At 43.5% G+C, this 15,883-nt stretch overlaps 1 protein-coding gene across 1 annotated transcript in view; it reads left to right on the top strand.

The window, feature by feature from the left end:
* Positions 1-9,293, top strand: part of LOC311109189 (translocating chain-associated membrane protein 1-like) — a 28,400-nt gene extending 19,107 nt beyond the window's left edge. Inside the window, exons 6-11 of the mRNA XM_084152028.1 lie at positions 276-360; positions 606-676; positions 1,787-1,891; positions 5,754-5,897; positions 6,177-6,337; positions 8,379-9,293. Coding sequence (XP_084008154.1) covers positions 276-360; positions 606-676; positions 1,787-1,891; positions 5,754-5,897; positions 6,177-6,337; positions 8,379-8,449 — 637 coding nt within the window. The 3' untranslated portion in view covers positions 8,450-9,293. The remainder of the gene's footprint in view (positions 1-275; positions 361-605; positions 677-1,786; positions 1,892-5,753; positions 5,898-6,176; positions 6,338-8,378) is intronic.
* Positions 9,294-15,883: the final 6,590 nt, after the last annotated feature.

A 15,883-nucleotide genomic window follows, 5' to 3' on the forward strand; every position in this document is an offset into this window, starting at 1 on the left:
GGAATGAGTGTCTTTACTCAGCATGTACCTCTGTGTGTCTAAACCAATCTGATTAGTGCTTAATTATTCTGAGATATTTGATTGCAAATGATAGCTGTTTTTTTTTTGCAGGAAAGTTTTACTTACTGTGATATGTGGTTGTCTTACCTACCTTAGTTGAATGCACTGATTGTAAGTCGCTCTGTATAAGGGTGTCTGCTAAATGACAAAAAATGCAAATGTAAGGTGATTATGTTAGAATTGACAGACTTGGTGTTCATTTGTCCTGCTTGTAGGTTCCAGATGAAGTTCTATTTCATCTGTCAGTTGGGCTACTGGCTTCACGCCCTCCCCGAGCTCTACTTCCAAAAGACCAAGAAAGTGAGTACGTGTGTATGTGTGTGTGTGTGTGTGTGTGTGTGTGTGCGTTATTTGGGTTGAAGTTACTGAACTCACAAGTAGAAAGACTAGGCATACAGACAGGCTACATACCATTTATTGTTTGATTTCCAAATGTTAACATTGTATTTAAAGAATTTCTAACATTTGCCTGAGGTCATTACACGTAATGCACAAACAGAGTAAATGTTTTACTGACATCCTTTGTGTGTGTGTGTGTCATGTAGGAGGACATTCCTCGTCAGTTGGTATATATCGCTCTGTACTTGGTCCACATCGCAGGAGCCTACATCCTCAAGTAAGACCTGGTTCTCTTCACATCAACATACGTTCACATCAACATACGTTCACATCAACATAAGTTCACATCAACATTACTGTAAGTTCACATCAACATTACTGTAAGTTCACATCAACATTACTGTAAGTTCACTTCACGTCAACATTACTGTAAGTTCACGTCAACATTACTGTAAGTTCACGTCAACATTACTGTAAGTTCACGTCAACATTACTGTAAGTTCACTTCACGTCAACATTACTGTAAGTTCACGTCAACATTACTGTAAGTTCACTTCACGTCAACATTACTGTAAGTTCACGTCAACATTACTGTAAGTTCACTTCACGTCAACATTACTGTAAGTTCACGTCAACATTACTGTAAGTTCACGTCAACATTACTGTAAGTTCACGTCAACATTACTGTAAGTTCACTTCACGTCAACATTACTGTAAGTTCACTTCACGTCAACATTACTGTAAGTTCACTTCACGTCAACATACGTTCACATCAACATACGTTCACATCAACATTACTGTAAGTTCACGTCAACATTACTGTAAGTTCACGTCAACATTACTGTAAGTTCACTTCACGTCAACATTACTGTAAGTTCACGTCAACATTACTGTAAGTTCACGTCAACATTACTGTAAGTTCACGTCAACATTACTGTAAGTTCACGTCACATCAACATTACTGTAAGTTCACTTCACGTCAACATTACTATAAGTTCACTTCACGTCAACATTACTGTAAGTTCACGTCAACATTACTGTAAGTTCACTTCACATCAACATTACTGTAAGTTCACTTCACGTCAACATTACTGTAAGTTCACTTCACGTCAACATTACTGTAAGTTCACGTCAACATTACTGTAAGTTCATTTCACATCAACATTACTGTAAGTTCACTTCACGTCAGCATGTTCTTTATTATCATTGAGTAGGCCTGGTTCCACGCTCAACCTTAGCTGAACTTAGCAGCTTCAGTATGCCCCAATACTTCCTGGAGGTTTCTGGGGCCTTTATCTTATAGAAAAAAAAAAAATAGATCATGGTGATAGCTACCTCCTCTATGAAGCATCTAACCATCTAACGGCGTCCATTTTGTGTCTTCCAGTCTGAATCGTCTGGCTCTGGTTCTGCTGGTGTTCCACTACTTTGTAGAGCTTCTCTTCCACGTGTCCCGCCTGGTCTACTTCAGCAACGAGAAGAGACTGACAGGGTGAGCACACACGCACACACACACACACACACACACACACACACACACACACACACACACACACAGAAGAGACAGACTGGGTCAGTTGAGGTTTCACACACACACACACACACACACACACACACACACACACACACACACTGGGTGAGTTGAGGTGGAGGACTGTGTGTTTTTTCACATTGTTTGTAACTTTATTTTGTAAATAATGTTGCTGCTTCCGTCTCTTATGACCGAAAAGAGCTTCTGGACATCAGAACAGCGATTACTCACCTTGAACTGGACGAATACTTTTTCTTTAATGAGTCGGACGATAGGGATGTCCTCCAGACACCCGACAGGGCCCTCATCCCCAACACTCGCTGCAGAAAGAAAAGGAGATATCGCGGAAGGAGATCGGGGTGCCTGGTAAGGAGCCGGCGACGAGTGGCTAATCTGCCTTTGCCATCGATACTATTGGCCAATTTACGATCGCTTCATAATGAATTGGACGAATTACAGGCACGTATATATCCTACCAACGGTACACGTATATATCCTACCAACGGGACACGTATATATCCTACCAACGGGACACGTATATATCCTACCAACGGGACACGTATATATCCTACCAACGGGACACGTATATATCCTACCAACGGGACACGTATATATCCTACCAACGGGACACGTATATATCCTACCAACGGGACACGTATATATCCTACCAACGGGACACGTATATCCTACCAACGGGACACGTATATCCTACCAACGGGACATTAAAAACTGTAATATCTTATGTTTCACACAGTCGCGGCTGAACGATGACACGGATAACATACAGCTGGCAGGTTATACACTGTATCGGTAGGATAGAACGGCAGCCTCTGGTAAGACAAGGGGTGGCGGTCTGTGTATATTTGTAAACAACAGCTGGTGCACGATATCTAAGGAAGTCTCAAGGTTTTGCTCGCCTAAAGTATGATAAGCTGTAGACCACACTATCTACCAAGATAGTTTTCATCTATATTCTTCGTAGCTGTCTATTTACCACCACAAACCGATGCTGGCACTAAGACCGCACTCAATTAACTGTATACAGCCATAAGCAAACAGGAAGACGCTCATCCAGAGGCGGCACTTCTAGTGGCCGGGGACTTTAATGCAGGGAAACACACAGCGATGCGTACAAAGCTCTCCCTCGCCCTCCATTTGGCAAATCTGACCATAATTCTATCCTCCTGATTCCTGCTTACAAGCAAAAACTAAAGCAGGAAGCACCAGTGACTCGGTCAATAAAAAAGTGGTCAGATGACGCAGATGCTAAGCTACAGGACTGTTTTGCTAGCACAGACTGGAACATGTTCCGGGATTCTTCAGACAGCATTGAGGAGTACACCACATCAGTCACTGGCTTCATCAATAAGTGCATCGATGATGTCGTCCCCACAGTGACCGTACGTACATACCCCAACCAGAAGCCATGGATTACAGGCAACATCTGCACTGAGCTAAAGGGTAGAGCTGGCGCTTTCAAGGAGTGGGACTCTAACCCGGAAGCTTATAAGAAATCCCACTATGCCCTCTGACGAACCATCAAACAGGCAAAGCGTCAATACAGGACTAAGATCGAATCATACTACACCGGCTCTGACGCTCGTCGGATGTGGCAGGGCTTGCAAACTATTACAGACTACAAAGGGAAGCTCAGCCGCGAGCTGCCCAGTGACACAAGCCTACCAGACAAGCTAAATCACTTCTATGTATGCTTCGAGGCAAGTAACACTGAAACATGCATGAAGGCATCAGCTGTTCCGGACGACTGTGTGATCACGCTCTCCGTAGCCGATGTGAGTAAGACCTTTAAACATGTCAACATTCACAAGGCCGCAGGACCAGACGGATTACCAGGACGTGTACTCCGAGCATGCGCTGACCAAGTGTCTTCACTGACATTTTCAACCTCTCCCTGTCTGATTCTGTAATACCAACATGTTTCAAGCAGACCACCATAGTCCCTGTGCCCAAGAACACTAAGGTAACCTGCCTAAATGACTACCGACCCGTAGCACTCACGTCTGTAGCCATGAAGTGCTTTGAAAGGCTGGTCATGGCTCACATCAACACCATTATCCCATAAACCCTAGACCCACTCCAATTTGCATACCGCCCCAACAGATCCACAGATGATGCGATCTCTATTGCGCTCCACACTGCCCTTTCACACCTGGACAAAAGGAACACCTATGTGAGAATGCTATTCATTGACTACAGCTCAGCGTTCAACACCATAGTGCCCTCAAAGCTCATCACTAAGCTAAGGACCCTGGGACTAAACACCTCCCTCTGCAACTGGATCCTGGACTTCCTAACGGGCCACCCCCAGGTGGTAAGGGTAGGTAACAACACATCCGCCATGCTGATCCTCAACACGGGGGCCCCTCAAGGGTGCGTGCTCAGTCCCCTCCTGTACTCCCTGTTCACCCATGACTGCATGGCCAGGAACGACTCCAACACCCTCATTAAGTTTTCCGACAACACAACAGTGGTAGGCCTGATCACCGACAACAACGAGACAGCCTATAGGGAGGAGGTCAGAGACCTGGCCATGTGGTGCCAGGACAACAACCTCACCCTCAACATGAGCAAGACAAAGGAGATGATTGTGGACTACAGGAAAAATAAGAGGACTGAGCACGCCCCCATTCTCATCGACGGGGCTGTAGTGGAACAGGTTGAGAGCTTCAAGTTCCTTGGTGTCCACATCACCAACAAACTATCATGGTCCAAACACACCAAGACAGTCGTGAAGAGCGCACGACAAAGCCTATTCCCCCTCAGGAGACTGAAAAGATTTGGCATGGGTCCTCAGATCCTCAAAAGGTTCCACAGCTGCACCATCGAGAGCATCCTGACTGGTTGCATCACTGCCTGATATGGCAACTGCTCGGCCTCCGACTGCACGGCACTACAGAGGGTAGAGCGTACGGCCCAGTACATCACTGGGGCCAAGCTTCCTGCCATCCAGGACCTCTATACCAGGCGGTGTCAAAGGAAGGCCCTAAAAATTGTCAAAGACTCCAGCCACCCTAGTCATAGACTGTTCTCTTTGCTACCGCACGGCAAGCGGTACCGGAGCGCCACGTCTAGGTCCAAGAGGCTTCTAAACAGCTTCTACCCCCAAGCCATAAGACTCCTGAACATCTAATCAAATGGCTACCCAGACTATTTGCATTGCCCCCCCCCCCCCCCCCCCAAACTATTTTACGCTGCTGCTACTCTGTTTATTATCTATGCATAGTCACTTTAATAACTTTACCTACATGTACATATTACCCCAATTACCTTGACTAACCGGTGCCCCTGCACATTGACTCTGTACCGGTACCCCCTGTATATAGCCTCGCTATTGTTATTTTTACTGCTGCTCTTTACTTATTTGTTACTTTTATTTAGTATTATTTTATATTGTCTTTTTTTATTTAATTTTTTGGTATTCATTCTTAACTGCATGGTTGGTTAAGGGCTTGTAAGTAAGCATTTCACTGTAAGGTCTACTACCTGTTGTATTCGGCGCATGTGACAAATACAATTTGATTTGACACACGGCATACTTCAAAGCCCTACAACAAGATGCCATCTTAGCATTTTAGACAAGGACGTATAGGAAGTTAAGCTACTAGCTAGCTACACTCTCAAGGTCTTGAGTAATGATAGTGTTGATATCAATTGGAAAAAGAAAATTGAGATCAAAGGGAGGCAGTAGATGTCATGGTCATCTTACTTGTGTGTGTGTGTGTGTCCGTGTGTGTGTCCGTGTGTGTGTCCGTGTGTCCGTGCGTGTCCGCCTGTGTCACGGTGTGTCGGGTCTCTGTCCTAGGTTCACCGTCTGGGCGGTGCTGTTTGTTCTTGGGCGGCTGCTCACCCTGTCCCTGTCTGTTCTGACTGTGGGTTTCGGCCTGGCCAACGCTGATCAACAAGTACTGGACCTGGCCAACGGAAACTTCAACGTACTCTTCGTTCGGTAAGAGAGAGAGAGTGTGACTTGACCACGAGTAGCAGGATGACTGTGCCCTCACACAGAGTGTCTGGCATGTGCACGGAGCGTTTCATTAACATGGTGCTGTAGCTGCAGGACTAAAACAGCAGAACAGTTTAGCCTTAGTTGTAGTTGTGGTGGAAGTCGGCCAAGCTGTTTAGTTTGTGAATTGCTGTGATACCTTTTTTAAGTTAATCTACCTTCAAGAATCTACCACTTCATACTTTAAGTGTCGCTAACACATCTTTATCTCCTACCCCACAGGATCACTGTGCTGGCGACCATCTGTGTGACTCAGGCCTTCATGATGTGGAAGTTCATCAACTTCCAGCTGAGGAGGTGGAGAGAGCAGACCAAGCCCCAGGCCCAGCCCCTGAAACCCAAGAAGCCCCAAGCTCCCAAGAGCAAGTCCAAGAAAGACAAAGGTGAGCAGAACTACATACCAGAGGATAGTTGCAGAAACTAACGTTTTCCAGGAAGCAACACTATAACCCAGGAAGCAACACTATAACCCAGGAAGCAACACTATAACCCAGGAAGCAACACTATAACCCAGGAAGCAACACTATAACCCAGGAAGCAACACTATAACCCAGGAAGCAACACTATATCCCAGGAAGCAACACTATAACCCAGGAAGCAACACTATAACCCAGGAAGCAACACTATAACCCAGGAAGCAACACTATAACCCAGGAAGCAACACTATAACCCAGGAAGCAACACTATAACCCAGGAAGCAACACTATAACCCAGGAAGCAACACTATATCCCAGGAAGCAACACTATAACCCAGGAAGCAACACTATAACCCTGGAAGCAACACTATAACCCAGGAAGCAACACTATAACCCTGGAAGCAACACTATAACCCTGGAAGCAACACTATAACCCTGGAAGCAACACTATAACCCAGGAAGCAACACTATAACCCAGGAAGCAACACTATAACCCAGGAAGCAACACTATACCCCAGGAAGCAACACTATACCCCAGGAAGCAACACTATACCCCAGGAAGCAACACTATAACCCAGGAAGCAACACTATGCTAGGATGCCAGAAAATACGCCTTGACAATGTGAAAGGGAAAGTTCTTTGATAAGGCTTTTATATTGTTTTAATGAAGTTGTTATTGCAGTGTTTCAGAGTCAAACGAGGAAAATGTCATTATACTTTTTATTTTTTATTTAACCTTTATTTAACCAGGTAAGCCAGTTGAGAACAAGTTCTCATTTACAACTGCGACCTGGCCAAGATAAAGCAAAGCAGTGCGATTTTAAAACAACAACACAGAGTTACATATGGGGTAAAACAAAACATAAAGTCAAAAATACAACAGAATATATATATATACAGTGTGTGCAAATGTAGTAAGTTATGGCGGTAAGGCAATACATAGGCCATAGTGCAAAATAGTTACAATTTAGTATTAACACTGGAATGATAGATGTGCAGAAGATGATGTGCAAATAGAGATACTGGGGTGCAAATGAGCAAAATAAATAACAATATGGGGATGAGGTAGTTGGGTGGGCTAATTACAGATGGCCTGTGTACAGGTGCAGTGATCGGTAAGGTGCTCTGACAACTGATGCTTAAAGTTAGTGAGGGAGATAAGAGTCTCCAGCTTCAGAGATTTTTGCAGTTCGTTCCAGTCATTGGCAGCAGAGAACTGGAAGGAATGGCGGCCAAAGAAGGTGTTGGCTTTGGGGATGACCAGTGAGATATACCTGCTGGAGCGCAGACTACGGGTGGGTGCTGCTATGGTGACCAATGAGCTAAGATAAGGCGGGGATTTGCCTAGCAGTGATTTATAGATGGCCTGGAGCCAGTGGGTTTGGCAACGAATATGTAGTGAGGGCCAGCCAACGAGAGCGTACAGGTCACAATGGTGGGTAGTATATGGGGCTTTGGAGACAAAACGGATGGCACTGTGATAGACTACATCCAATTTGCTGAGTAGAGTTTTGGAGGCTATTTTGTAAATGACATCGCCGAAGTCAAGGATCGGTAGGATAGTCAGTTTTACGAGGGCATGTTTGGCAGCATGAGTGAAAGAGGCTTTGTTGCAAAATAAGAAGCCGATTCTAGATTTAACTTTTTATTGGAGATTCTTAATGTGAGTCTGGAAGGAGAGTTTACAGTCTAACCAGACACCTAGGTATTTGTAGTTGTCCACATATTCTAAGTCAGACCCGCCGAGAGTAGTGATTCTAGTCGGGCGGGCGGAAGCAGCGTTCGATTGAAGAGCATGCATTTAGTTTTACTAGTGTTTAAGAGCAGTTGGAGGCTACTGAAGGAGTGTTGTATGGCATTGAAGCTCGTTTGGAGGTTTGTTAACACAGTGTCCAATGAGGGGCCAGATGTGTCCAATTATACTGTTTTTTTATTTTATTTTGCATGTTAATTTTCCTCACCTGTCATTTGATCCATGGACATTGACTTCATTCTCTGTCGTTTGCAGCCAATGGAGTGAACGGAGTAAGTTCCAACGGAGCTGATTCGCCGAGAGTGAAGAAAGAGAAGTCTTCATAAAGTCTCAGACCCCCTCCAACCCACACCCACCCCAAAAAGACCACCTTTTCTCCCCTCCCCCTCAGGCTGCATCCAGCCTTCTCATGCCAATGGCCCAATCCCAAATCGACCCCTAGACGCTATGGCAGGGATCATCAACTAGATTCAGCCGCGGGCCAAGTTTAGATTTTTTTTCTTGAGTAGATGTTCAGGGGGCCAGAACATAATTACACATTTGTAAGACTGCAAATTGACCGCAAGAAGCCCAAACCGATATAATATTTGACTAAAACGTAATCATTTCAGACCTTGCTTACGTTTGTATACAATCACATATATATATATCTCTATATTATGCGTGGGAATACTTTGGAACAGATTTCCAAAATTTAAAATCACTTGGAGCTGATTTCCTGCCGTTTGTACAGTCTTATGTCCAACAATAAAAATAGAAAAAAAAAAAAAAAAAAAAGGTCAACTTGGGGGGGCCAAATATAATGGCCCGCAGGGCCGCCAGTAGGGGAATCCTGCCCTATGCACTTGTGGAGATCAAAAATAATTTAATTGGTATAAGCAGTATGGTGAAACTTCAACCTAGCCTATCAGAGGTCCAGTTGGAGCTATTACCAAATTGATCACATCTGTTGAATCACCTCAACTGCACAGGGCGTATGATCTAGGGGTTGATTTGGGATCTAATCTACTAAAGGACTCGGCTCCTCCCGGCAGGACTACAAGCCCCACAATGCATCTTAGCTTTATCTGCTTCTTGCCAATCTTCAAGTGATCCCGATTTCCCATATCTCGCTGCTGTGCCATTTACTACAGAAAAATAAAATCATAAAAAATAAAATATTTAAGTGCCTATTGATACAGATTGTTTCGACAGATTTAACATTTCAGGAATTAATTTTTATTTTTAAATCAGTGTTTCAGTAATCTGTTTCCAAAGTCAAACATATCATATGCCATTTTTATTTATCAGACTGTATACTGTATGACATTTTTCTGTTTATGTTAACAGAAGGGCTTCTTGAATTCATTCCCATCTGTTTGGAATCACTAGCAGAGAAACTCCTGCCTACTTTCCTTCAGTCTGTATCAGAGGTTGTGTTACATAGGTTTCATGGGTTCCACAATTTTGCTTTAACCTACTAGTTGTGTGTCCCAAATGACACCCTATTCCCTATATAGTGCTCCAGTTTTGGCCAGAGCTGTATTGGCCCTGGTCAAAAGTAGTGTACTTACATAGGGAATAGGGTGCAATTTGAGTCGCGGACATTCTCTCAGGACACTGGCAGTGAGAATGCAGTACAGGGCGCCATTCTAGAGTATTTTGAGTTTATTTTGCTTTTCAAGCCTTTTGCGTTGGTGCCGTCCCGGGCCCTGTTTTTAGTTCTCTCTTAATGCATCCTTCCTGTGGTCTTTACTTTCCTGAAGTCATCACTGATATAACATGGTTGGATAGGGCTGTTTACCCCCAACCCAATCAATGGCAGGATCAGTGGTCACTCAATGAAGGGAGGAAGAAATTATTGAAGTGCATCCTAAATGACACCCTGTTCCCTATATAGTGCACAGAGCCACTATTGGGCTCTGGTCAACAGTAGTGCACTATATAGGGAACAGGGTGCAATTTAGGACAGATCTGTGGAGTTGTCCTGGTTTGGAGATGATCTAGAGTGCCTAACAGGGCACTGAAAGGATATGGTGACTGTATGTTCCATATATATATATATATTTCGCACCCTATTCCCTAAATAGTGCACTACTTTTTACTAGGGCTCTGGTCTAAAGTAGTGCACTATATAGGGAATAGGGTGCCATTTGGGATGAATCACTGTGTATTTCTGTCTCTTTTGAACCATGTCCATGAGAATATCATTTGTTGTTAAAGACGTGATGGATAAGGAAGTGTTCTATTGTTGTGATCTGTTTTATGTCGGCCCCCCGCCCCCGCCCTTATTTTAACTGAACGTGCCAAATGGTAGCTCTCTTCATGACACATGAGATAAGCGCTCTTTACTTTCCTTTTAACATGCCCACTTGTTGCTATTAAAAATGATTTACACAAAGAAATGCCTCAAATTTTATGAAACTTGAGATGGTATTTGTAGAAATATGTTGATATCGTGACGTCATCCTGTTTGACTGCGATATGTGGTTGTCTTACCTATTAGTTGAATGAACTGACTGGATAAGAGAAGATAAGAGTGTCTGCTAAATGACAAACGTAGTCATAAAAAATATAATAATACATATCAATCATATTATAATTAATTTTACTACCTCAACGATCCCAATGAATAAACTTCAACTAGAGGTGGGGGCGACAGGTTAAGCGCGTTGGGCCAGTAACCGAAAGGTCGCTGGTTCGATACCCGGGGCCGACTAGGCCTTGAGCAAAGCACTTAACCCTAATTGCTCCTGTAAGTCTATCTGGTCCCGGTTTTCCATAGCGATGGAATTTATGCTTATGAGTGTTTTAATGAAGCATCTTTCCTACGGCCCAAGATGTAGTCTAACATGCATTTCCCAAAACACCATGCGGAGAGAACGTTTTTTTAAGTGCGTCGTTGAAGCTGATAGGATCGCACATGTTGGCTACACATGACATATATTGATGCGAGAATTACAGACCGTAGCGTACAAATAGCTAAATAAAACTCAATTGATTGAACAAGAAATTATTTTTAAATACCATTGAAATATATATATATGTGTGTGTGTGTGTGTATACCGTTGAAGTTAGAAGTTTACATACACTTAGGTTGGAGTCATTAAAACTTGTTTTTCAACCACTCCACACATTTCTTGTTAACAAAAAAGTCGGTTAGGACATCTACTTTGTGCATGACACAAGTACTTTTTCCAACAATTGTTTACAGACAGATTATTTCACTTATAATTCACTGTATCACAATTCCAGTGGGTCAGAAGTTTACACACACTAAGTTGACTGTGCTTGGAAAATTCCAGAACATGATGTCATGGCTTTAGAAGCTTCTGATAGGCTAATTGACATCATTTGAGTCAATTGGAGGTGTACCTGTGGATGTATTTCAAGGCCTATCTTCAAACTCAGTGCCTCTTTGCTTGACATCATGGGAAAATCAAAATAAATCAGCCAAGACCTCAGAAAAACAATTGTAGACCTCCACAAGTCTGGTTCATCCTTGGGAGCAATTTCCAAACGCCTGAAGGTACCACGTTCATCTGTACAAACAATAGTATGCAAGTATAAACACCATGGGACCACGCAGCCGTCATACCGCTCAGGAAGGAGACGCGTTCTGTCTCCTAGAGATGAACGTACTTTGGTGCGAAAAGTGCAAATCAATCCCAGAACAACATCAAAGGACCTTGTGAAGATGCTGCAGGAAACAGGTACAAAAGTATCTATATCCACAGTAAAACGAGTCCTATATCAACATAACCTGAAAGGCCGCTCAGCAAGGGGGATTGGTGCACTTCACAAAATAGATGGTATCATGGGGAAGGAAAATTATGTGGATATATTGAAGCAACATCTCAAGACATCAGTCAGGAAGTTTAAGCTTGGTCGCAAATGGGTCTTCTAAATGGACAATGACCCCAAGCATACTTCCAAAGTTGTGGCAAAATGGCTTAAGGACAACAAAGTCAAGGTATTGGAGTGGCCATCACAAAGCCCTGATCTCAATCCTATAGAAAATTTGTGGGCAGAACTGAAAAAGCGTGTGCGAGCAAGGAGGCCTACAAACCTGACTCAGTTACACCAGCTCTGTCAGGAGGAATGGGCCAAAATTCACCCAAATTATTGTGGGAAGCTTGTGGAAGGCTACCCGAAACGTTTGACCCAAGTTAAACAATTTAAAGGCAATGCTACCAAATACTAATTGAGTGTATGTAAACTTCTGACCCACTGGGAATGTGATGAAAGAAATAAAAGCTGAAATAAATCATTCTCTCTACTATTATTCTGACATTTCACATTATGAAAATAAAGTGGTGATCCTAATTGACCTAAGACAGGGAATTCTTACTAGGATTAAATGTCAGGAATTGTGAAAAACTGAGTTTCAATGTGTTTGGCTAAGGTGTATGTAAACTTCCGACTTCAACTGGAAATGAAAGCTGATTTTTGCTGGGTTTCGGGACTGATAGGTTTAAATAAGGAGCATTTTCAAGTGCAACTTTAGTAAGGATGGTTTTGGGAAACAGCTTGAAGATTTAACTATGCGGCTACGAAGGTTCTAACGATGAACTTAGCCTTAAGATGCTTTTGGTAAACCGGGCCTGTCATGCCAAATAGTGTCATCCCCCCCACCTCCCCCCCACCCTACCCCTGCGTCACAATGGGATTCGATGAGTTCTAGCTTACGTTGCTAGAACTTGCAAAACATTATTTGCCATGACAGGCCCTGTATAAGATCGTCTGCTAAATGACTCAAATGTAGACGTAAAATGTAGAGGTCAAAGTTCATGAGTTGAAACTAGGTTAAAAAAAATATGATATGTGTTACCACACGGTGGTGCTATGCTTCACACAACCTGCGTTAAAATATTGAGATGCAATTTTGCAGTGAACTGAAATATATAATTAGCCATTCATGTGTTTAAAAAGGCCTGAAATACCCCGCACATTATTTATTTATTTTTAAGATCATTGTATAATCTTCAGTTATGCAAATGTAATTTAATTTGTGAGTTATCACAGGAGTCAAGGTAACCTCATGTCTTAATATTGTGTATCATATCAAAGGTTTTGAGATTGTTGACCCTATACAGGACAGGAGACCTAAAGGTTGTAATAATTTCATTGAGCAGTTGAAACCTGTAGAAAGCTGATTCAGCTAGAATGGTTGAAGTAGATCAGAACTTTTAGGAGCAGCAGAGGTAACCTACTTAGCTACCAGAGACCCGGAACAATGTTTATCCACAGACAACCATTCATTTACCCTCATTTCTACACTCCTCCCCTGCAGACCAAAGTGACGTTGCAAAAAAAAAAAATATATACCTGATTGCATCTCAAATGGCACCCTATTCCTTACATAGTGCACTACTTTTGACCAGAGCCCTACGGTAATGTAAGTAATGATCTATACTGGGAAATTTGGGGTGCTATTTGGGGACGCACAACAATCTGGCGATATGTAAAATAACATACGGACGTTATGATATAATGTAGGCCAGCCTAAGCTAATTAGACGCGTTACTTACATAGTAGATGTAGCGATTACATCAACAACGTAATAGATCGTGTTTCAACATACAAGTTTGCCCTATAGATGGAATTTTAATTGGACAGATTTCCTCCTAATGCTAAACCAGTTGTTGTTAGAGCTGTGTAGGAAAGGAGGGGATGAGAGATGTTTTACTGTCTCCAGGCCAAGGTCTATCTCTATGCTACCGACTGTGTTTTCTACGTTCACTTTACCCTGCCTTCATGTACATATCTACCTCAAATACCTTATTAAATCAAATCAAAATCAAATCAAATGTTATTTGTCACAAGTATCTATATCCACAGTAAAACAAGTCCTATATCGACATAACCTGAAAGGCCGCTCAGCAAGGAAGAAGCCACTGCTCCAAAACCGCCATAAAAAAAAGCCAGACTATGGTTTGCAACTGCACATGGGGACAAAGATTGTACTTTTTGGAGAAATGTCCTCCGGTCTGATGAAACAAAAATAGAACTGTTTGGCCATAATGACCATCGTTATGTTTGGAGGAAAAAGGGGGTCGCTTGCAAGCCGAAGAACACCATCCCAACCGTGAAGCACGGGGGTGTCAGCATCATGCTGTGGGGGTGCTTTGCTGCAGGGGGGACTGGTGCACTTAAAAAAAATAGATGGCATCATGAGGAAGGAAAATTATGTGGATATATTGAAGCAACATCTCAAGACATCAGTCAGGAAGTTAAAGCTTGGTCGCAAATGGGTCTTCCAAATGGACAATGACACCACGCATACTTCCAAAGTTGTGGCAAAATGTCTTAAGGACAACAAAGTCAAGGTATTGGAGTGGCCATCACAAAGCCCTGACCTCAATCCTATAGAAAATGTGTGGGCAGAACTGAAAAAGCGTGTGCGAGCAAGGAGGCCTACAAACCTGACTCAGTTACACCAGCTCTGTCAGGAGGAATGGGCCAAAATTCACCCAACTTATTGTGGGAAGCTTGTGGAAGGCTACCCGAAACGTTTGACCCAAGTTAAACAATTTAAAGGCAATGCTACCAAATACTAATTGAGTGTATGTAAATTTCTGACCCACTGGGAATGTGATGAAAGAAATAAAATCTGAAATAAATCATTCTCTCTACTATTATTCTGACATTTCAAATTCTTAAAATAAAGTGGTGATCCTAACTGACCTAAGACAGGACATTTTTACTAGGATTAAATGTCAGGAATTGTGAAAAACTGAGTTTCAATCTGTTTGGCTAAGGTGTATGTAAACTTCTGACTTCAACTGTAGGTCCTGGATGGTAGGAAGCTTGGCCCCAGTGATGTACTGGGCCGTACGCACTACCCTCTGTAGCGCCTTACGGTCGGATGTCGAGCGGTTGCCATACCAGGCGGTGATGCAACCGGTCAGGATGTAGAACTTTTTGAGGATCTGGGGACCCATGCCAAATCTTTTAAGTCTCCTGGGGGGGAAAAGGTGTTGTCTTGTCCTTTTCACGACTGTGTTGGTGTGTTTGGACCATGATAGTTTGTTGGTGATGTGGACACCAAGGAACTTGAAGCTCTCGACCCGCTCCACTACAGCCCCGTCGATGTGAATGGGGGCGTGTTCGGCCCTCTTTTTCCAGTAGTCCACGTTCAGCTCCTTTGTCTTGGTCACGTTGAGGGAGAGGTTGTTGTCCTGGCACCACACTGCCAGGTCTCTGACCTCCTCCCTATAGGCTGTCTCATCATTGTCGGTGATCAGGCCTACCACTGTTGTGTCGTCAGCAAACTTAATGATGGTGTTGGAGTCGTGCCTGGCCATGCAGTCGTGGGTGAACAGGGAGTACAGGAGGAGACTGAGCACGCACCCCTGAGGGGCCCCCGTGTTGAGGATCAGCGTGGCAGATGTGTTGTTGCCTACCCTTACCACCTGGGGGCGGCCCGTCAGGATGTCCAGGATCCAGTTGCAGAGGGAGGTGTTTAGTCCCAGAGTCCTTAGTTTAGTGATGAGCTTTGTGGGCACTATGGTGTTGAACGATGAGCTGTAGTCAATGAACAGAATTCTCACATAGGTGTTCCTTTTGTCCAGGTTGGAAAGGGCAGTGTGGAGTGCGATTGAGATTGCGTCTTCTTTGGATCTGTTGAGGCGGTATGCGAATTGGAGTGGGTCTAGGGTTTCCAGGATGATGGTGTTGATGTGAGCCATGACCAGCCTTTCAAAGTACTTCATGGCTACCAACGTGAGTGCTACGGGGCGGTAGTCATTTAGGCAGGTTACCTTCGCTTTTATTATCTA

This window comes from Coregonus lavaretus (assembly GCF_964263955.1).
Source record: "Coregonus lavaretus genome assembly, chromosome: 34".
Classification (NCBI taxonomy): domain Eukaryota; kingdom Metazoa; phylum Chordata; class Actinopteri; order Salmoniformes; family Salmonidae; genus Coregonus; species Coregonus lavaretus.